Below are 23,816 nucleotides of genomic sequence, written 5' to 3' on the forward strand. Positions count from 1 at the left end.
TTAAGTTCTGTCCTTGGCCACAAGAAGCAAATGTATCCAACCGTCTTATTGTTCGCTTAAGGACATCCTTTTCTCATTCCATATGAGCTGATTATGTGTAATGTAGCAGCGAGAGCACAAATATATACTTGGTGTGAACAGACTTATTCTGAAGAGGAAAAAATAATGCTGAATGCCTACCAGCCCGATTTGAGACAATGACTTTAGTGTCTAACAGAGCAATTTTCCCGGTCGGAAGGGAACTAATGGGGAGACAGGGGAGCAGAAAAGCAGGCGGATGTCTGAATCTCTAGAGGACGCTGCGTGGAAAGGGGTGGGACTGTGCTTACTCGGGCTAACCACACCTGTGCCAGTCTCTTCGCTCCACAGCCTTCTTCCCACTCTTTTTAGGGCCAGCGATTGTTCTGAATATGAAACACCCTGTGAACCCGTTCTCTCGGTTGCTCCATTTGCCGAAATCCTATCCTATTCAACTTCCACGCATGAGGCACTGAGCTTAGAATGAGAACAGAGTGCAAAGACGAGGCACACACAGTCCTTTCCTTCAAGGAGCTTGTGACCCAATGGAGGGCTCAGCCGATTACATAATAGCCACAGTACAAAGGGCACGGAGGCAAGAGCCGGGGAAATAAAAATAAGCCAAGTACCAAGGAGGCGTAAAGCGGGAGGAAAGCACAGCCAGGCCTGTATGGGAGAGAAAATAGAAGTAATAAGGGAAGGTATGCCAGGTAAGGCTTTATCTAAGAGCTGATTTTGGAGGTAAGCCTTGAAGGGCAGGATTGTGACAGTGGGACTTGTGAGGGGGAGACCACACAGGCAAAGGCACAGAATAACTAGTGCACATGTGAGGCAGGTGGGGGAGAGGACGAAGGCTCAGGTAAATCTAGTGTGGTGGTGAGAGAGAGGGCAGGAAAGGGAAGGGGGGCCCTATTACGGATGACTGTGTTTGTCAGGGTGGTGACGTGCTAAGTGAAGAAGGGGGGGAACAGCTGGAAGCTATTAGAGGGCACAGTGCTGTGATCGTGGTCATTCTGAGACAGATTATGTTCTTGGGGATGGGGGTGACGAGGCAGGGGAAGGCCAGGGCCCTCAGCACATAGACCACCAGTGACCACTGTGTTGTCAGGTGACATCTGCATATATAAAAGCCTAAGTGACCGTTACGCACTATGACGCACACTGACCACCAGGGGGCAGATGCTCAATGCAGGAGCTGCCCCCTGGTGGTTAGTGCACTCCCACACCAACCTCCTGGGCCAACCTCCAGCAGTCCCTCCCCCCAGGACTGGGTGAGAAGGCCCCTATTGGCCCCCATAGCCACCTAGGCCGAGGGACCCCACCCGTGCATGAATTCGTGCACCGGGCCTCTAGTATATTTATAAAAGCAAATACAAGTCTCCACCTGTTTTTCCATTAATTTATTTACACGCACACAACTAGTTGGATTCACTAACACAAATAGCTGAGTTTCATCCAATTTGGAGGACATTTTGGGGATATATTAAAAATACAGAATATGAAGTCTACACGGAATTACTGTGGGAGATTCTAGAACAGGGGTGGGCAAACTTTTTGACTCGAGGGCCACAATGGGTTCTTAAACTGGACCGAGGGCCGGAACAAAAGCATGGATGGAGTGTTTGTGTGAACTAATATAAATTCAAAGTAAACATCATTACATAAAAGGGTACGGTCTTTTTTTTTTTTTTTTTTTTAGTTTTATTCATTTCAAACGGGCAGGATCCGGCCCGCGGGCCGTAGTTTGCCCACGGCTGTTCTAGAAGGTACTTTACAAAGACACGCAGTCATACTCCAAAGATAAATAAGGTTCTACAATTGTTGGTTTTAGGAGAGACACACCATAAGATGCTGAGAATAGAGAAAAGATTAGCCTCAAACTGAAAGTCACAGGAATGGAGGATCCCACTGGAAAGCACTGATATACAATTAAGCCAATTCTCTCCCGGACAATGCTAGGTAACATAGGGTGAAGTGGCAACAAAGAAGTTAGATCTCCTGGTTAGAAGATAAGATGAAGCTGAGGTTGCGATACCTTTTTCTCCTTTGAACCTCGGACACAGAGGTGAGTTTATCATATTCCTTGATTTTATTGTTCGCATGAGTCTAGGCACCTTTCACCTTAGTCTTTTCCCCATTCAGCCCTGCTATCCACTCCCAGCCTCCTTCCCTCTGAGGGCATCTATTTAAATGTCCTTGATCTATGTCCTCAACGATGCATTTATCCTTGTGAAATATACACGTATGACTTTATAGATCTCATTTGATTTCATTAACCTCTGCACTCAACAGTAAGTCTCTAAGACCTGTGCATGCTGTCACGCGGATCACTTCCTCCCAGTGCTGCGCTGTGTTCCACGGCAGGTGGCCACAGCAAGTGGCCACGGCATTCAACTCCTCCATCCCCATGAGGACTCCTAGGTTGCCTTCAACTTCCCACACGGTATCACCATGGACATTTGTCAGCATATCCATTTGTAGACTCTTCCTAGAATACTCTGGGATGGACCTACCCAGGATGCTTAATTTTAGTAAATTTTGCCCAATGGCTTTCTGGGAGGTGTGGACGGTCTGACGTCCAGCAGCCTGACTCCTGCCTTCACCATCCTTACCGACACACACCTGTCCACACACGGCTTCAGAAAAACGTGTAAAGGGTTGATGGAAACATCAGCTTCCTGGTAAACCCCCAGTTTACCAAAGTAACCCCAAAAGCATGTGTTCTTAATTTTGTTGAGGTTTTCATTTTGTTTAGAGGGGGAGAATCATTGACACAGAGAATTACCAATATAGATTCTAATATAAAGAATTCAAGTAACCATAAAATACATATCTGGCTTTCTCTCACTTAGGTAATATATATTCCTTCTTTGACATGTAAAAATTTTAAGAAGAGTTTGAGTCTGATGGGCTATTTATACTATTCATCCTTGATGTGAAAGGTGAAAGCCATAATTGCTAAGAACATTCTCTAGAAAGTGTTCAATATGATATATGTGGGCTTTACTGGGCACAGAGAAAAAAAATGAGCACTTCATCAATTTTCAATTGTCTGTCCTAATGGAAAAGATGAGAAAACTCAAATTATGGTTCATTTTCCAATCAGTTATTTTGGGGCTTGAAATCGCTTTGCGTGGTTTCAGAGGAAGAAGCAGAGAAATTATGTGCAGTGTTTTCAAGGAGGAGGGGGTGGGGGGCCCTGGGCATGCGCAGCTCACCTATACAGAAGACTCACAGACCACACGCAGATTGCTGGTTGGTTTGGCTTTGGTTTTAACTTTGTTTTGTTGGCTGACTCTTTGCAGCAGCTCGGCTCTGTACCTTCCCCGCCCACTCCCTCCCCCCTTAAGTTTGGCTCATCTATTACCAAAAAAAAAATGTTTTTGCTTAAAAGGAAAATGCAATAAAATATGTCTCCATGCCTTCCCCACCACCACCACCACCACCACAATTGACTTACTCTAGCAAAGCAATTAAGTAGACGTTTATCAAAGTCGTCTGTCACTCTGCCTCCATATTGCACTTCTCCAATCATGTACCGAACGGTACTCCACGATACACCCTGCATTAGGAAGAACAGAGAGTGATTCACTGTCCATCCAAACAAAAACTCCTAAACATTTCGGTCTCTCCGCGGGGCCGAGGCCTGGAAATGGAAGCCCCTGCTCGAAGGCAGAAGCTTCTCATCGTGTTGTATTAACAGCTCTTCTGCGCTTACACGACGGGGACGGCCACGGTTTGTTCACTAAAGACAGTTCCACAACGCCACACAGCTGTGACCGTGGCGCTCACCTGTGGTTTAAAACAGGAGAAAAACACCCTATTTTTCACTCTGTGCTTGTAATCACCTATCATGCTCATTACAGTAGTGCTGAGCTGTTAGAGAGAAGGAAAGGTTGTGTTTAGTGAAGAAAAGAAAAATCAAGTCATCAACGCTCTGATATGCTTCCTTAGCAATACGCCTTCTGAATCAGTGCGAGGACAACTCGGAAATTACTCACAAGATGTTTCTGCAACGAAATCCTTTGGTATCTCACTCTGTGAGCGACAACAACGTTAAAGTATGGATTAATGTCCATAGCCATTTTATGCTCGCAATGCATTTCAGATATTAATAGTTTTTTTAAATTATTTAAAAATCCCTTCAATAACATCTGAGTAGGAGACATAAGGAGGCTTGATTTTTCTTTACTTCCTCTTGGTTAAAACTTTGCTTTTCAGCTTTGTGGCCTTTCAAAGCAACTATTTCAAGAGCACTGTTGTTGTATAGGCCAGTGACGGCGCACCTATGACACTCATTTTTTTGGTTGATTTTTCTTTGTTAAATGGCATTTAAATATATAAAATAAATATCAAAAAGATAAGTCTTTGTTTTACTATGGTTGCAAATATCAAAAAATTTCTCTATGTGACACGGCACCAGAGTTAGGTTAGGGTTTTCAAAATGCTGACACGCCGAGCTCGAAAGGTTGATAATTGCAGAATATGAACCCAATGTGATACAAGTTTTCATCAAAACGTCATAGTCAGTATATTATCCCCTTGTAACAGCAAGGAAAAACGGTGGTTTGACCCTGGATTTCCTACCGGCCCAGATGAAGACTCCCGTGGCTCACCATCCCCTTGGTGCCATGTCTATAATCTTCCTCAGGACCTACTAGGAGGAGAGGGGAGCGGGGCGCTGGCGCTTTGAGCCCTACTAGCACCACACACTGTGCTGTCACGTGCTGACTCATTTACTCTCCACAGAAGCCAGAGCCAGGACATAGGGGAGGAAACAGGCTCAGAGAGTCTCAGGAACTTGCTCAAGGTCACAGAGAGACAGGTCACGGGCCTTTACAGCTCCCGTGTGAAAGGACAACAGGTTTGCATTCTCAGTCCTGTGACCTTGAGGAAGTCCCTTATTCTCTTTTGTCTATCGTTTCATCAGTAAAAAGGGGCTACCAGTAAGGCTTCTGTGTCTGCCCCACAGAGCTATGAAAATGGGAAGAGGCCCTGCCTGTGGGAGCACTCTGAAGACCAGAGTGCTCAATAGGATAATTAGTGAGCATTGTCAGGAATTGTTGCAATTCATATGCATGAACTTAAACGTCCATTCAGACGTGATTCATGTGAAAAAGGACTTCCCCGTGGCTGGGAGATAACATGTCACTTCTGCGGAGACACAGGGAGAGGAAGAAAGGAAAGTGTGACTCGAGGTGCGTTCTCTCGAAGCGCACTGGGACCCTTGGCTGTGATATGAGGACACGAGGGTGCGAGAGTCCGAATGCACTCCTAGGGGAAGGAGGAAGGGAATGGGAAGGGCTGGGCCAGCACACGGCTGATGGGAAGGAGCCGGCTGTGTGCAGGAGCTGGGGGACGTCAGCAGGCTCTCTGAATATCACACTGAAAATGTCTATAGAGGCTTGATTAAGGACAGCGATAAAAATAGAAAAGAGAAAAAATATCACTCACCTTTTTAATGTCGCATTCATCAAGGTGATTCTGAATAAACTGAACGCTGGCTGTAAAGTCGGCAGAATTGAACTCATAGGGAATATTCCATCCCAAGGGGCCGAATTTGCGGCGCTCCTTAAAAACACCAGAGGAAAGTACTGAGTGAGGTGGTTAAAGTGCGTGCAGCTGACCCCTTTTTATTGTTACCATGTAAAGTAAGTACAATGAAAGCATGATATCAAGACTGATGAACATAAAAGAACAGTTTTCAATTTGGGGTATAATAACCTTCCAAAACGTTATTCGGTGGCTCTAGAGACCGATGGCTTACCAGAACAAATCGCCAAATACTTGCTGAATTGGTGTTCTTGGTTTTAGAGACATCTAGGTCTCCACTGCCAACTCAAAAACAAAAACAAAAAAACAGGTGCTAAAAAATATCTGTTGAATGAATTATTTATTCATTGTTTATTCTAAATTGGACTCTTGGAAGTTTCAAATGTTAAATGTAAAGTTTTGAATTTTTGTTTGTCAACGTGGATAACTTAAGCACTCGAGCATTTAGACGCTCTGCTGGTTTCACTTTGTCATCTTGCAGTTTTGGCTTCTGAAAACCAAATATCTCTAAAACATGGCACATCTTTCTGTCTCAGAACGCGCACACTGCCCTCATTCACACTCTCCATCTGCGACGCTACTCACAGTGACCCACTGCCTCGCTATTCTGGAGACCACTTTACCGCTGTGCTGTGTTAGAACCGGTATTTCCAGGCCCGGACCACCGAGCGAACCACCCAGGTGAGCTCAACTGTTGCCAAACCTCAGCTTCCCCTGCCTCAGCACACAGCCAGCCTCTCGGAAAGGTCCAGTGGTTTCATTGGGTTTCCTCCTGGGCCTCGGACCCCACCATCTGAGGTGAGGACCCACGTGGAGAGTAGAATCCTGGTGTATCTGTGGGGAGCTGTGATCACACTTCTCTACCTGGGAATGTATTTTTTGTCTCTTCTGCTTTCCCCAGCCCAACTCTCTCTCTCTCTCTCTCTCTCTCTCTCTCTCTCTCTCTCTCTCTCTCTCTCTCACACACACACACACACACACACACACACACACACACACACGTCCAATCCTTCCTTCTGCAGCTGCTTCATGCTTGCATTCTGACAAATACCACCACTGAAAGGAATCTAACTGAATGTTAGTTTTGGACAAGTTCGTGGACAGGTCAGAGAAGAAACTCAGAAATCATGATGGTTTTAATTACTGATTTTCAGGATACACTTTAAAATATTAAGTAAACCATGAAAAAGTAATTTGGGTCCAGATGTCCGGCTCTAGGAGATCAGATAAAATGTCTACTCCCACTACTTTCAGATCTGTACTTCTTTAGGTTCGGTGGTCAGGCATTCGACGTTTCTATGGTGTGACTCCCAGCCTTGTCCCTTAGCGAATTCTATCGAACGTGGACAGTCAGTCCAAAAAGAGCCAACCGGATTCCTTCTCCCAGGAGTGTGGACTTGGGGTTCAGAATTGCTGCTGGTGTTTACCCTCATGCGAGCTCCCCTAGGGAGACAGCCTCAGGGCCTGGGAAACACCACCTTCCACCTTGACAGAGAGAAGGGGAAGGAGCAGAGGTGTGGCCTCGACAGGAGGAGAGACATGTGGTGTTGTTCCAGGTGTGAGAAGGGAGCACTGGGTCTCAATGGTGTCTGCTTCTCTATTTAAAAAAAATTTTTTAAATTGATTTTAGAGAGAGGAAGGGGGAGGGATAAAGGGATAGAAACATTGATGGACTGCTTCCCACACGCCACTACTGGGGATGGAGCCTGCAACCCAGGCATGTGCCCTGACCGGGAAGCAAACTGAGACCTCCTGGTTCATGGGCTGATGCTCAACCACTGAGCCACACTGGCCAGGCAGCATCAGCTTCTCTTGATGGCTTTCTGCGTCATAGTCTGAGCATTCCTGTTGCCTTGATGAGTTTTCTAGCTATTCATAGTCTATACTCAGTTTTGAGCACTGGCAGTGAAAAACATCTCCCATTTTTGTCTCCCCTTTTACACCTGTATTGCGGGGTAGGGATCATGGCTGCCTAATAAGCATCTATATATATAAAAGCCCAAGTGACCATTATGACTGATTGCTATGATGCTCACTGAAAACCAGGGGCCAGATGCTCAACCCAGGAGCTGCCCCCTGGTGGTCAGTGCGCTCCCACAGCCAACCTCCCGCGGCCGGCCAACCTCCCCAGTCCCTCCCCTCAGACTGGGCGAGAAGACCCCAATTGGCCCCGATCGCTGGCCAGGCCAAGGGACCCCACCCATGCACGAATTTGTTCACTGGGCCTCTAGTCTATATATATATAAAAGCCTAAGTGACCATCAGACCGTTTAACTGTCTGACCAATAACTATGACATGCACTGACCACCAGGGGGCAGATGCTCAATGCAGGAGCTGCTGGGCTACAGTGATTTGGCAGCTGTGGTTCTCGGGTGACACACCCAGAATCAGAGAGGAGGGAGCCTGATTCCGGGATGCATCATGAGAACTGTCCTCTCGCAATCCAGGACCCCTTGGGACATGTCAGAGAGCCGATTCGGGCCCAATCCCCTCAGGCCAGGTCGAGGGACTCCACCGGTGCATGAATCCATGTACCGGGCCTCTGATTAGCTAATAATGATCAGAATGAAAGGCACATTTTCTCTCACCCTTTGGGGGTGGGGATAGGGGTCAATTCCAAGGGTTTTGAATTTCTTGAGTGGATCCCAAAAACATTGAAGCGAGCCTCCTCCAGGTTATTCCAGAGCAAGTGTGCGTGGGAAGGGCCTATAGAATATTAATGTGAAAATGCATTCAGCTAACCCCCGACTCCCTGGAATTTCTTCTATCTTGAGGTCTTCAAAGAGAAGAATGCTAACCACTTACTGGTGAAATGCAAATGTTTTCTCATTTATAAAAAAAGAGAATCAAATCTAAAATATTTTCACCTATGTTTGACTTAATTTTTAAAATTAACTGTCCAATTAAGACGGAAGACTGAATAAAGAGTAATTCTTTCCTCCCAATTATTGCAGCAGCTTAAATGGACTCTATGGAAACACTCCCATTTATAACCACCGGGCAATTACAATTCAGTTGTTCCTTAAAAGGTGATCTTTGAAAATTGCTCCAAATGCTGAGGTTTGCCTCACTTCATTTAAAGCATTCATATATATATATATATATATATATATATATATATATATATATATATATATATATTTGATTTTTTTACAGAGAGGAAGGGAGAGAGATAGAGAGTTAGAAACATCGATGAGAGAGAAACATTGATCAGCTGCCTCCTGCACACCTCCTAATGGGGATGTGCCCGCAACCAAGGTACATGCCCTTGACCAGAATCGAACCTGGGACCCTTCAGTCTGCAGGCCAATGCTCTATCCACTGAGCCAAACCGGTTATGGCAAAGCATTCACTCTTTAGGTTGGTTCACTAAGGCTGTAGACTGTTTAGCTCTTAGGGGAAAAGTCATAATCTTGGTGGGTGTCTTTTCTTTCACAAATAAAGTCATTTCACTTTCTTGCTATTTTTTTTTGTTTGTACTTACTAATCTCTCTAAATGACAATAAAGAAGAAACTCTGAACTATCACATTGGAATGCTATCAGGACAGACAACCCATTAGGACCTAACAAGTCATTTGGAAGCTCAAAAGCAGGAGACTTTGCTAGAATTTGGAGTATTGAATTACCTCCAATACGTATTTTTGAAACCGTGGGATGAGACCTATGTGATACAATAGAAAAATACTTAAATCAATGTACTTTCCAGAAGTGTTAGCCTACTTGAGAAAATAAGACTTAAAAACAAGGAAAGGACAATGTGATAGTGAGTATGATTGACTGTCAACATTTAACAGGCGATAATCCTGAGAAAAAATGTTCCATCAGTGGGTTCTGGGGAGAATGAAACTGAAGAATGAAACAGAAGCCAGACCTGAAGAAGGAAGAAAAGACTGCCGGGCTGGTGATGTCCGAAGGCCAGGAGCAAAGACAGAAGGCAGAGCTCGCTGGGGTCCTCCAGGAGGCGGAGGTGGGCGTCCTGCTGCAGCAGAGGCGCCGGTGAGCAGGGGCAACCACACGCCAGGGGCTGCTTCAGGGATGGAACGCAGACAGACCTGAATGTCAGGAGAGACAGCTGAAGCCGCTTCAGCAGAATGGAGTTAGCATCCATTGTGAAGTTGGAGAGTGGCAAACTGAGGAAGACTAGTCTACTCACCAAATGTATCCAACCCAGTTCCCTCTTTGTATTCCAAAGAATATACAAAACACAGAACTTGTAGAGAAAACTTGGAATCCTCCTTGGACCACGAAAGTAGAATTTCTCAGCGGAGTCATACTTTTAACAATGTCAAAACTATTTCCAATTTTATGCTAGATTCTGCCTCAACCCAGTGATCCCATCTCCCACAGCTCAATGAGAATCCCTTCACTCGCATCTTCAAAGCAAGGCTCTCCTTTGAGCATCGCACCCTCGTTATTTAATACCTGGAGGTAGCAATAAGATGAACCATGCAACCCACACTAGGCAATGTAAGGGAAAATTTAATAGTAAAAATAAGGAACAGAAATTGCCATAACCTTCTATAGAGGAAAATGTAAAAGATCTTTTTATTTATATTTACTTATTTTTTAAAATATGTTTTTATTTATTTCAAAGAGAGGAAGGGAGAGGGAGATAAAGATAGAAACATGGATCAGTTGCCTCCTGCACACTCCCTACTGGGGATCAAGCCCACAACCCAGGCATGTGGCCTGACCAGGAATCGAACGGGAGACCTCCTGATGCTTAGGATGACACTCAACCAACTGAGCCACACCCGCCGGGCTAAAAGATCTTTTTAAAAATCTGTATCCTATGATTGAAATCATGGTGAGGACATTTAAACTAGGACCTGTACAGTGACTATTACTTTTGAAGGGAGTGTCTGTCAAGGCTCAAACTTCAGGAAGAAAAATGTAGACGAAGGGAACATTTTTCTGAATGAGGAACTGCTAACAGGGGAACCCCTGGGCCTTGTTGATATGGCCATTTTTATTTTATTTTTCAGATTTTTTTATAACGCAAGTTCATTTTCATCTATCTTTCTATTTATTTGTTTATTTATTTTGTTAGGGCTCACTGAGGATATTTTTTCCACTGATTTTTAGAGGCAGTGTAAGGGAGGGGGGAGACAGAGAGAGAGAAACATCGATGTCAGAGACACACGTGATCGGTAGCCTCCCATAACTGGGTCTGGGATTGAGCCTGCAACCGAGGTTGGTGCCCGGAATTGAACCCAGAGTCCTTCAGTCTCAGGGCCAATGCTCTATCCACTGAGCCAAACTGGCTAGGGCTGGCCATTTTTATTTAATAGTTCAATTACTTTTAAGAGCCATGATAAAAATTCCAAGCCATGAAAAGGACATAAAAATGACTGAAGACTCCGCCCGTAAGAGCAGTGGCTGTTTGGCAGTTATTCTCAATCCCTGGTGCATATTAGAACCAATTGGGGAGTGTTTAAAAGATTGCCCGCCCCAACCCCACCACCTCCTCCCGGGGACTCTGGGCCCAGGCAATGGCTGAGAACCTTTGCTTGAAGTATTCCAGGGTCCAATGTGCTGGGCAAACGAAGGGTGTCACATTGGCATCAACAGGAAAAAAAACAAACAATGTGATTCTGATCTTCTGCAGGACAGAAGGAGACTATATGTTGCAAGGAGACTATAAATGTAATTGTTGGGTTTCAAAGACCAAGACTTTGGAGGAAAATACATTTAAAATTCAGATCCTGAGAGGTGAATGTGGGCTTGCTCTGAACGCCAGCAGGGTGCGATGATGGAGTTTCTGGGAAACCAGAGAGGGATCATACTGAGGCCAGCAGAAGAGGATGCGAAGTGTTCTCGGGGGCAGTGGCCAAATGAGCCGAGGCGCACCAGGCCGCTGGGAATGAACGGCTCCTGGGGAGGGCAGAGGGCTGGCTGCAGAGGCGAGGCCTCACCCGGCTGCCATGAGAGCCAGGGCCGCTGCTGCAGTGACTTCCTGGCCGATGTGGAGGTAGGAAGCTCTTGGCGGAGGAGGAAGGGAACCTGGGAGGCAGCGGGGAGAGTTTGGAGGAGCAGGGCTTAGTGCAGATCTGGCGTGGGCCTCTCTGCGTGTTCCCGTGGAGGCACCCAGGGCCCTGTCCCCCGGGGTGAGCTTGCTCCCACCTCAGTGACAAAACAAGCCACACTCTCCACCACTCGTCTGCCCCAGAAAGCTGACCAGCCAAATCCACTTCCCCTTCTGACGGGAGAGGAGGGTGCTCACTGCGTCCTCTGCAACAGGAACCGGGTCCACGTATCACACCCAGAGCTGGGGTGAGTGGCTGGCCCGACGCCAAACCACGACTCAGTAAGAGAAGCTACATGGAGGGCGGTGGGGGCACGCCGAGGTTCTGCGTTCCGCTCTACGGTGGGGCCCAGCACGCACCCCTCCCCAGCTCGGAAGCCTCACATTCTGTGACATGAACCAATTCCCTGCTCTTTTTTCAATCTCTGCAGGGACACAAGTATATACATCATGTTTGCATAAAGCAACGGATATCTGGATTCACTTGGAGGAATAAATCGATGAACAAATCAGGTTTTTGGCTATTATGTCCAACACTAGAAAAATATGAGCCACAATCCGTCCAATTCAGACAGACTTTCCTACATCAGTTACATCCCAGGCTCTAATGTTCACACGCCTCACTTGGCATCTGTTACAGGCAGGCTCTGCTTCCGGAGGTCTGAGGTGGGGCCTGAGATTCATCTCTTACGAACTACCAGGTGGTACAGTGCCGCTGGCCCAGCTCCGCAAGCCCCTAAAGAACCCAACGTTTTTCTGTCAAAGTAGTCTCTCCTAACCAAGTAAAAGAAAATATTTAGGTAAAAGCACAGCAAACAATTCTGAAATTAAAAAATAAAAAAAGAACAGAGGAAACTATGCTTGAATTATCTACACTCCCCGTACAGTAATAGAACTAGTAGCAGAATTTTGGAAATGAGGGAAATCGTGAAAGGTGAGCCCCTTCGGCCTCTCAGTGCCCAGATGGGGAAACGGAGACTATGAGAGGGGTCCCGCTTGACCTGCTCCGCTCACACAGCTCACTGATTTCGCAGCGAGCACTGAGGTCCAGGCTGCCGGACACGGCGAGGGCTCTTGCTCTAGCCTGCGAGGATGGGATGGTAAGAGATGGTCAACCATCTTTTCATACACACGCCACTGTTAGCTTCATGGCCCTAGCAATGATGGGTTTGTTTTTTTTTCTGTTTTAACCTAAATGCAAGTCCTGTTAAGCGCAAGCGCACTTCAGCCCCACGACCGGACCACAGTCCTGAGTTCTCCCGTTTAGCCCTTGGATCATGGCCACTAGCAACACGGGCTGCCGCTCTGACCATATGGAAAATATCCCAGTCCTCGCTCCCTGATAAGCACAGCGGGAGAGTTGAATCATCACCGCCAGGAACAGAATCATAAAATATATTATTTGTGAATTGGGAATTAAATAGCAGAGTTAAAGCAATATTTGTATTAGTGTGTGATAAGGTCTGGCGAAGCCAACAATCCCCAGATAGGAACGCGTGAAATAGGCTTCAGAGTGATTTACAGCCAAAGGCCACCATGGGCCTGGCGGGAAGGAACCACAGGGTTTGACCTGATGTTAACTCTCTCGGGGACAGATAAACACCCACCCTCTCCGCTGGGCAGTGCGGAGCCCTGCAGAACGGTAGGGACAATGAGCCTGAGGGCCAACACCCCAGCGTGTTCTGGGGTGACACTCAATCCCCCTCCAGGTTTGGGCGGGGCGGGAGCGGAGGGCTCTGCACACGCTGCGCAGCTGAAGCCTGGCTCCGGGTTCAAGCCTCCGGGAAGGGAGGATGCAGCGAGCGGGGAAGGAAGCCTCTTCCTCTCCCTGTCAAGTGAAGGAGTGAACCCAGGATGACTTTCAAATAGGGAACGACACCCAAAACTCAAATGCAGAGTAAAGCAGTACCGGAATGCAACCATCCACAGGCAAGTCGCTGGGAAGCCAACTTGTTGGGAAGCAAAATTATTAAATTGCTGTGTAAGTAAATGGTAAAAGCCAAACAGCAAAGAGCCTGGAAGAGAGATAACCACCACCACCATGACTCCTGCCAACAGCCACTGCTCTCACCAGCGGGAGCAGGGTCAGCCCCTGCACCCAGGCGGCCAGTGTAGGGCTCGGCTCCTGCGTCTACCGCCGACAAGTGGACTTAACCTCTGCGAGCCTCCATTTCCTCCTTTAAAAATGGCATCAGCCTACCTTGAAGTGTGGTTGTTAGTGTTACGGAGACGGTGCACAGAACACTCCCGGCCGCCACAGCCACGGTGGAAACCAAGCTCTCACCTAACTGATCCGTTTGCTCATCACACAGACGTTATTGAGCTCGGGCAATGCCCCGCTGTGTGCCAGGGACACTCAGCAGTCACCGGGCTGACACCCTGCCCACCAAGGGGGGAGGTGGGGGGGGGGCGGGAAGACGGTGAACAGACAGACAAATATACACTTGGCAGGTGGGGAGAAGTGCCCAGAAGGGAGAAAAGCAGGGTGAGGGGCCAGGCAGTGCAGAGCGCGCCCTCACAGAAGGGCTCTCCGAGGAGGCCCCGTGACGGCACCAGCGCCCCCGCAGGCGCCCGCTGCTGCAGACGGTACCTGCACGGTGGAGTGTAAGAACGCCACTGTGTAGAGCATCGGCTTCCACATGGGCAAGTTACTGATGTCCAGGAGGTCTTGGTTAATTCCGGCGAACGTCCTCTTCAAGCCCGCGCGGACCCCTTGGGGCGGCTCGTTAGTGAATTTGAGAGAAGTCTGTCGCGAAAAGCAAAGGGTAATTTTGTTTCTGTAAGTGACTGCAAAGGATAAAGCAGAAATTACAATACGTCAGACGGCAATATGCTTGTGGTGCAAAAAATGGGACATTGATCAGAGCTGAAACCCAGTAAGTCAGCCCCAGGTCTCAGAAGTCCTCTGTGGAAAGGCTTGTATAACCTCGGTGATTACAGGGGGAGATCTGGCAGGGCCGCCTCCACTGCACCGGAAAGCCCTGCTGTGTCTCCAGCCTTTGGTAACGCCTGCGATGCTGCCTTTGTTTGTGTAACTCTCAGGGGAAAGTCACTTATCGCCTAGGAACCAACCTGAAGCAAGGTGATGGGAAATCGGTCGTGGGGCTCGGTGGTTATCCACACGCGGAAGGACTCGTCGTTGGCTTCGGTGGTGATGATGGTCTCCAGCAGCTCCTCCATGAATTCCAGGCCGAGGTGACAGTTTTGCAGCAATACCCAGCCCCCCTGCATTCCAAAGTGATGTCATATTTATTTCTTATAACTTTTTGGCTATGATGTTAATAAAAACAAAATGGACAAATCCTTTTCAAACCTTTACTTAGGGAACGTGAATATTCTGTTTTGAGCCTATGTTTTTCGTAAAATTATTATACGTCAATGCAATCATTTCTTCTGCCCCTGATAAAGCTGTTTACTTGGAATCGAGCGCGCTCCCAGCGACTGTATTCTGCCACCCCTGGCTCAGGAGGGAACAGGAATGAAAACCTGCGGTCAGACTTGTGTAAATATAGTGTGTGCGCCATCTAATGGCGGGAATGGGGATTTCGGAATCTGTACCTTAAATTGTTCTGCCTACAGTCAATCAGAACGGACTCGCCCACAAACTCTAGTTACAAACAGAGGTACACATTCCCTCATGAAAACTGGAGACAGTACATTCGGTGACATTTGCTACCATAAATACGAAGCCTCATTCTTTGTCATCACGCTTCCCATAATTCCTGAAAGCACCGCATGTATTGAGCACGCTCTAAATCGGGGGTGGGGAACCTTGGTTCTGCCCAGGGCCATTGGGATGTTTATAACATCATTCGAGGGGCCATACAAAATCATCACCTTAGAAGTTAGCCTGCTCTATTTGGTCAAACATTTAATTAACTCTCCCCTAATGCCTGGGCAGGCCCAGACCAGGTGATTCTGTAGGCCTTCCACGGTCCTTGGCCGGACCTTCCCTACCTCTTATCTAAAGGCTGGATAAGACTAGCTTTAACACATAAGTCACACAACCATCACTGCTGTGTGAGGTAACAAAAGTTTATTAACCAGACATTTTGCTACCCTTATATGATGGGATCAGATTAAAATCGGCTACAAAATATTGAGCACAGTAAGTTTATGATAAAGCTTGTGTGTTATGCTTACTAACGTAAGAATATACGACGCCTGCTGGCTTAAACGGCATAGACGACGTGCTGGTCTCGACCACAGGGGAGTCTGGGAAGGCGGACTTCAGTTCGTTTGTGCCATCATGGACCCAGGTACCGTCCGCGTTCCACAGTGTCAGCTTTATCCCAAACCCAGTGTCCTGCTCCAGTGGCCGTGTGGCTACACCTGGCCATGTGTGTGTGTTTCCCCCATTGATGCCAGGATTGTCAGTACTGCTCCCACATGGAGAAAGAGGAGATAAAAGTTATGAAAGCCAGTATTCCAAAGAAGGTTAATGTGAATGAGGTCTCCACAAAACTTCTCACTCGTGGAAACTCAAGTAATTATTTAAGACCCAAAGTTCAACTGTCAACTCACTCAATAGAGTGGATCATTTAGTCTGAATAAAAATTATTATATGTAATTGCTTTGAATAGAAATTAAATACAATATATTATTGAATTTGATTAGGTGATAAAAATTAAGGCTTAGAGCACTTGGGAATTAATGGCCAGGTTGAAAATTTGATGACCCAGGCAGGGTTTTAGCTCATTAGCATTCTCCAGTCATTAATTCCCAGGCAAAACGGCACCAAAGTTGCTACGAACATTATGAGGTAAAAAAACTTAAAAATAAACCAAGATCTTATTTTATTTTCATAAATGGTGCAATTTCTTATTACGGCTGAAATTGTTATCTCCCAAGCATATCTAGAAAATTAATGTCCTGTGAATTTATTAGGTGTGACAGAAAACATTCCTCAACATTCCACCCAGCTTGCGATTTTCAATAACAACCGTCATCAATATTTAAACTAAAACATCCTCAAATATTTATTTGGCTGAAACTACCCGTTAATGAAAAATGAAAGACTAATTTTAACCAAAAATTGAAATTTAACTGTCTCAATCTGTCACTTCCTATTCATACTGATCATGAAATTGTAAGACGGTTAGGAGCTACTAGTATACCCGTAGGGACCCGAAAGTGTGTATGCCAAATTGTCCAAAAAGAATTAGTGGAAGTAGAATGAATGGAGCACACACTATGGAAAATGAAACAAGCTTTTTGTGGGGATGTCAGAAGCAAACTCGCTCGAGGTTGAAGATTCACAGGCAATCAAAGGTTGACTGTATTATACACATAAACAAAGTGGGGAGGGCGACTGGGCCTCAGGCGCCTGCTTCCCCTGCGCGGCGGTGGCTGGTTCTGGGCCGGCCGACGGCCAGAGGACATCGGCGAGAATGTTGCCTTGGAAGCGCTGGCCCCCATCACGTACCTGCTGCATGGACATCTGAATCAGCTTCCGCGCGTGCACCTCTTGGCCTTGCCCCATGGAGATGGTTCTGCATTCTGTAACACAGAAGGTTCCCCGTGTTAAAACATCCATTTTATAACAGGATTGGGACAAAAAATTGGTTTCGGAATGGTCATGGCCTCCCTCCAAGGAGCCATTGTTATTCAAACAGGCCTGGCCTCGCGTTGCACTGATGAGAGGCATCAGTGGAGCAGGAAGTGGAGGGACCACCGGGAGAGGCAACAGGCCCAGCTTGGGCTCCCAGTGTCTGGGGTCTGCGGAGATAGGAGCAGGAAGACTGATGTGGGAGAGGCGGCTGCAGTATTACTCAGAGGGAAGGAGGGGTTCCAGGGGCTCTGTTTCGATGAGAAGCCTCCCTTGGTGTTTTACAGATGCTCGGGGGAGACTGAATGGGGTTCCACTCTTTTAGGACGCCAGGCTTGCAGTGTTTTCTGTCTGTTTTGTCTGCGTTTGCGTGTTTGTCCGTTGCTGAGATGGAACTTGAGGTGGCCCGGCCCTCTGAGGGCTGCGTGCAGGGGTAGCGGCTCCTCGGATTAAATGGCCACCTTGGCAGTGAGCGCGAAGAGCAGGTGGAGACACTGGGGATCCGGAGTGTGGTTCCGACCCAGGGAGAACACGCTGCTCTCGTAAGGAAATCTGACGTCCCGGGCGGAGAGCCACATCGGTGTCCTGCCATTGGAATTCACCACATTGAAGAAGCCTGTGGATCCTGCCTGTGAAACTCGGACGGAAATGAACTTTTAAGCACGCCTTCCTGGAGCCGGATGTTCTCGAGTTTGGGAGGCCTGATCCTGACGCCGGGAAAGGTCGGTGGAGACTTGGTGAAGCCGCGCATGCCTGGGCCCTGCTCTGCTGGATGGGCCCGAATCCTCAGACACATGGGCTGCCGTGGGCGGGCAAGCAACGCAGCTGGTCCGGGAACTGCTCCGAGAGGCTACAGGGACGGGGGGAGGCTCCCGGGGTGGGGAGGGGACTGGGAAGGCGTGTCCGGGGCGCACCACCTAAATGGCACCGTGTAGTTAATGGCCAGAGATCCCATTAGGGTTTGGAGGGTGCAGCACTGGAGTTATTTGTGGACTCAGGGCCACAGGGAGACTGGGATGGGCGCCTGAGAGAGGATGGATGAGGAATTGCTACAGGCCAGGGGTTACTGAACTGGACCCCCGCCCCTGCCCCCGCCCCTGAAAAGGCCCCATAATCTCTCCTGCTCAAGAGGAACCAGGCCCAGGGCCTGGAGAAGAACACACACACCTACAGAAGGAGAGGAAAGGGGAGTGGGGCTTGAATGGGAGGCGGCTCTGGATGGCACAGGCACCCTGGACACCTCTTACGCGGGAAGAAACACACAAATGCTCAGCGGGTCAGCGGGGAAGGCCGATGTGGACAAACATACTAACATGTGCGTGTGAGCCACAGTCCATCTCCTCTCCTCCCAACTCTTCTGAAATGCACCCTCTAAAAAGAACTGGTTCGGGTCGCTGTAAGACACTCAGGGGGCCTCGGTTTCTTACAGTGACCCAGGTAACAGGTCGGGAGGAGACTTGGAGGCAGGATCTGACCGCTTCCCGACGTCTGCACTTCTCTTTCCCGGTCCAAGTGACCATCCCCTCTTGCCCGGATTTTTGCAGCAGCCTCCTAACGGGGGGCCTCACTCCCACTCCTGCCCCTCCTAGCTTCTCTTCCCACGGCAGACGGGGGGATTCTGTCCAGCCCCGAACTCCGGATTATGTCCATCCTCTGCTCAGAACCCTCTGATGGCTTCCCATTTCATCCACAGCAAAACCCAAAACCCAATCCAAAGTCCTTACCCACAGCCTCCAAGGCCCTACACAATCGGCCCCCACTCTGCACACACACACACACACACACACACACACACACACACACACACACCCCTTCTCTTATCCCACCACTGTCCCCCTCATTCATTCACTTTTCCACAGCCCCACTGGCCTCCACGCACACTGCGGCCTCACTGCTGTTCCCTTGACGGAATGCGTTTCCCTGTCAGGGGCACTGACTCCTTCCCTCCACATCTCAGTCTTCCTCGCCCTCCCTACCAGGCCTTCCCTGATGATACAGCCACCCCCTCGCTCCGCCCCTCACCCTGCTTCTTTTTAGCTTATTACATACTCACTTGCTTATCTGTCATTGTCTGCTTTGCCCCACACTAGAATGTCAACTCTGCGGGAGACGGGACTTAGCTCTGGTGCCTTACCCAGCACTAGACAATAGCTCAGTAACTATTGAGGTGCTCAGTAACTGTCTCCTTACGCTTTTAAAAGTGATACATAATTCACATATCAGGTTAACGTCTACAATTTGAATTATTTTTTAGTGTATTCATAAAGTTGTAGAGCCATCACTGTACTCTAATCTCAGAACGTTTTCATCAGCCCAAAAGAAGCCCCGAACAGTCTCTCCCCATCACCCGCTCCTGCCCCAGCGCTCACTAAAAAACAACAGAGAATCAGCAGATGAAAAGCACAGGATCTTCTTTGAAAAGATCAAGATTGGCACCGTGAGGGGGTTCTCGGAGGGCGGCTGCAGAGCCTGTGGGAGACGCTGCTTTCGGCAACGTGGCACAATTACTCTTCGGTGGTCTCAGGTTTGGTCTCGTTTTTTATTTTTTAGTTGTTTCTATTTGAGAGACTTTAGTAAGATTTCAACTGCATTTCCTTCCCAAATTAGGCTTGTGTCTCCTTCACTTTTCCTCTTCCTTTTAAAAACAAACATTTTATTTTTAATTAAGTAATATATGTTCATAGTGAGCGCCTTGGAAAATGTAGAGCATAAAGAAAATATAAAAATCACCAATATCCCTCGCTAGAAACCTTCATTCTAATCTTTTTTAATATGCACAATCCACAATCCCTTATGCTCAAAATTCAAAACACTTTAAAAACGGAAAGTTTTGCCATAAAATTAATTTAGTGGCAAAAGCTGACCCGAATGGATATGAATCTATTTATAGCCTTTATTATCACTATCTTTAATCATATTAATACTCTTACCTGCTGTGTATTATATAACATATGGGATACTACCTGTCTAAAAGTTGGAAAATTCTGATTTCTGAAACACATCTGGCCCCAAGGGTTTTGAATAAGGAATTGTACACCTATCTATATTAAAAATTTTATATGTCTTATGTGTGTGTTACATGTATACATGTTGCATTACATATATGCACATGTGAAATAACATACATGTTACTTTCTGTCTCTACTTCTTAACAGTATGTTGTGAGCATTTTACTGCCATTAAATGTCATTGGAAAGCAGTTTTTCGTGGCGACACAGTCTTCCACTCTGCTGGTCATTCAGCCACAGCCCTTTCGCATATTTAGGACATTTCCAATTTTCCAATATTACAACTAGATTAAGCATCCTTGCATATAAATCTTGGTGTGTATCTCTCAGTAGGTTCTTAGGAAAAGTTCTTACACATAGAACACTTGGGACAAAGCATGCATCCTTCTTGAGGAGGATTGGTGCCATATTAGTATACAGAGAAGGACGGCCGTGGTCCCAGCTGAAGTGGAATGTGTACTTCCTAACCCACACTCTGACCCGCGGCTGCGCTGTAACTCATGGTGCTGCTGACGTACAGAAGTTTTAAAACTTTGTGCAGATGATCCATCTTGTCCCCTGGATTGGGACTCTGGTATTATGATCAAGGAAACCACAGCCACCGCAATACTACGTAAGTATTCAGTGCATTCCTTTTATTCTTTTACAGCTTGATTTAAAACATTTAAACAACTAATCAATGCAGAACTTACTTTGGGGTTTAATGTGAAGGTGAAATTCTTTTTTTCTGAAGGTAGCCTGCTACCCCAACACTGTTTATGTAATTCATTTTCCTCCACTGACTTGAAAGGTGAATCTCATCATAGACTAAGCTACTATATATACTAGAGTCTAATTTGGGGCCTTGTATTTTGCTCTGTTGATCTGTTTACCTATTTTGAGCCATCCTCACACTCATTAAATTATCTCAATTGATGAAGTTTTTAAAATCTGGTGGTATTCATTCCCCATTATTCTTTTTCCTTTTAAGCTTCCTTGGTTATTTTTGTCCATTTATTGTTCTAGATGACCTAAGATCCCTCTCCTATCCCATCAGAAAAAAATAACTGCTGGAATTTCAATTACACTTGCATTCAATTTATAGATTAATCTGGAGACTATTGACATCTTTACAATATTGAATCTTTATACTGGGAATGTGGTTTAACTGTCCATTATTTTATCCTATTTTTATGTCTCTAAGCAAGTTTTATAGTTTTCTTTTAATGGGTATTTTAAAAATTATTTCTCAGTTTTACTTTTATTGCTATAGTGAATGGGACTTTTACATTTTATTTTACAAGATGCTCCATTGATTTTCTAATATATTTATTTTGTGATCAGCCACCTTACTGAACTATCCTGTTAAGTCTGATAGTTTTTCAGCTGATTCATTTGTTTTTTTAGTTAGACAATTACACTGGCTGAGAGTAATGGTGATTTTTGCCCCTACTGTCCAGAAATTATATCTTTTATTTATTATTCTTACAATACATTAGCTGTATCTCCCACAACAGTGCTGAATAATAGTGGTGAGGGCAGACATCTTCATCTTCTTCCTGACTTTAATGGGCATGTCTCCAGTCGTTCATCAACAAGTATGATGTTGATGTTTGAAGTTCATTATCACATTAACAAAATACTCCTCTATTTCTACTTTTTAACAGCGGGAAAAAAAATATTAAATTTTTTATAAAATGCTTTTTTTAGCCTCTACCAAGGCAATAATATGATAGCTTAAGGGAAAGTCTCCCTTATTGTTGTGGTAAGGTTTTTTTATTTTATCTTTTTTATTTCAACTATGCATTCCTACTCGGTCAGGGCATATTATTATTTCTTGCAAGTTATTTCTTATAATATCATATTGAACTTTCCTTGTTTGCATTTTAGTTAAGATCCTTATATTTACAGCGATAAGTTGATCAATCTGTGGTCTTATTTCTTTTATGCAGTTACTATCGTGGTCTGTTTTCGTTATCAGGATAATGCTGTTCCCTGAAGTAAAGAGGAAAATGCATCCTCTTTTCCTCCCCTCTGGAATGGAATACAGCATGTGAATGTTGTAAAGGACTTATCAAAAAGGCCACCCAAACCCACAGCCTTTGTTGAGATAATCATTTCAAAACTTCTAATTTTGCTCATCTCCATGATTAATCTATTCAGGTTTTTCTACCCTTCCTGAGAAAATTTTGTAAATTTGTATTTTCTACAAATTTGCCATTTTAGTGAGATTTTAAAGTTTGTTGCCATAATTATGTATCTTTCTTGTTATTTTTAAAATCTGTATACGTTGCTATGCCCATTTTCATTAATTCTTTTGTGTATTTGTGAGTCTGCATTTCATTTGTTTGCTCTCTTTATCTGTGCTTGGGTCCTATTTCTAAACCTGCCCTTCCTCTGGGACCCTCTCCCTCACCCCATCCGAGTCGAGTTCTCAGACTGAATCCACGTGTTTCCTGCCCGCCGCGCGGGCACCAGTCCTTCTGTGCAGAATCCATCCGCCCCGCACCTCTCACTGCAGAGCGTGGCAGGCACCGGGCAGCATCCACAGTGCGTTTTCGTTCTCCTTTTTTCCTACAAAAACTTGTTTGATTTGGTCCCATCCCTCGAGTTGCTGTCAGGTAATGGGTTAATGCAGCCAATAAGGCAGTGAGAGAGGATGAAAGAGAGAGACCACTGAAGTGGGGTTTCCCAGTGAGCCCTGAATCAGATCTGTCACCAGTGAGCTCTCTGGCCTTAGCCCAGACCTTAGTACCCCTACCTGTAAAATAAGGGAGTTGGATTTCAAGGTTTCCGGAGTCGAATTTTCCTTGAGCGTTCTATGATGATCTGTTATCCAGTTACCCAAATGAAATATTTCTACTTAAGACTAGATTAATATGTTATTCTCTCTACATAATAGTTCTATTTTTACAGCTATTTTTGACCCAAAGCAGTGAGTAGCATGGGACTTTCTAATATTCCTAATAATGATTTAGCGAATGGTTCTTTATGCTTTGGGTCCTTCAGTGTCAAAATCAAATCTACCTTGTTTTAGTCTCCTAACAAAGTAGCCAATAGAAGCTTGAACAATCGTTGGAAAAACAAAGTAGTAGCAAGAAATGGAAATCACCAAATTGCCAAGCAAAGCAGTATGACAACAGGTAATAACACTAAAGGTGATAGCACAATGCTGGCCTTATGTATTTATTTAATGTCATAGTAAAATTTCTCCCAAAGAAGATCTTGAATTTCTTACTTCTGTTTTTGAACCGTAGTCCTAGACAGCAGAATTATTAATATTTGAAATGGGAACTCTAGAGGAACATGCTCTTCTCCTAGGAACAGTATCCCCTTCTAAGAAATGCCCCCTACTCAAGCTCCATATATGGTGTTCCTGCTATGAACCCATCCCCACAGCAACGGTTCACTGATTGGCCTAGAAAGGAGCACATGACCAAAGCAAAACCAATGAATTTCTTCCCTGGTTATCTGGACTTGGGACCAAGAGAGTAAGGAGACTTTCCCTGGGAGTGCTGAACTTACTAACCATATAAAGCCCAGGCCGAGTTCTGTCACACGGAAATTGGTTGTGGCAAGAGAGAAGTTAAGAAATTTATGTGCAGAGAGAAGTGGAGCATAGAAGCAGCTGGACAAAGACCCATGGAAGACTAGATCTGAGAAAGATTTAAAAGCTCCAAGGC

The 23,816-nt window shown here is 45.9% G+C and overlaps 1 protein-coding gene across 1 annotated transcript in view; it reads right to left on the reverse strand.

The window, feature by feature from the left end:
• The window catches only part of DNAH8 (dynein axonemal heavy chain 8), a 265,848-nt gene that overhangs the window by 34,106 nt on the left and 207,926 nt on the right, over positions 1-23,816 (reverse strand). Inside the window, exons 79-83 of the mRNA XM_059699679.1 lie at positions 17,024-17,097; positions 14,671-14,823; positions 14,189-14,344; positions 5,473-5,589; positions 3,479-3,580 (exon numbers count right to left, since the gene is read on the reverse strand). Of these exons, the coding sequence (XP_059555662.1) occupies positions 3,479-3,580; positions 5,473-5,589; positions 14,189-14,344; positions 14,671-14,823; positions 17,024-17,097 (602 nt within the window). The remainder of the gene's footprint in view (positions 1-3,478; positions 3,581-5,472; positions 5,590-14,188; positions 14,345-14,670; positions 14,824-17,023; positions 17,098-23,816) is intronic.

This window comes from Myotis daubentonii, chromosome 6, assembly GCF_963259705.1.
Source record: "Myotis daubentonii chromosome 6, mMyoDau2.1, whole genome shotgun sequence".
Classification (NCBI taxonomy): domain Eukaryota; kingdom Metazoa; phylum Chordata; class Mammalia; order Chiroptera; family Vespertilionidae; genus Myotis; species Myotis daubentonii.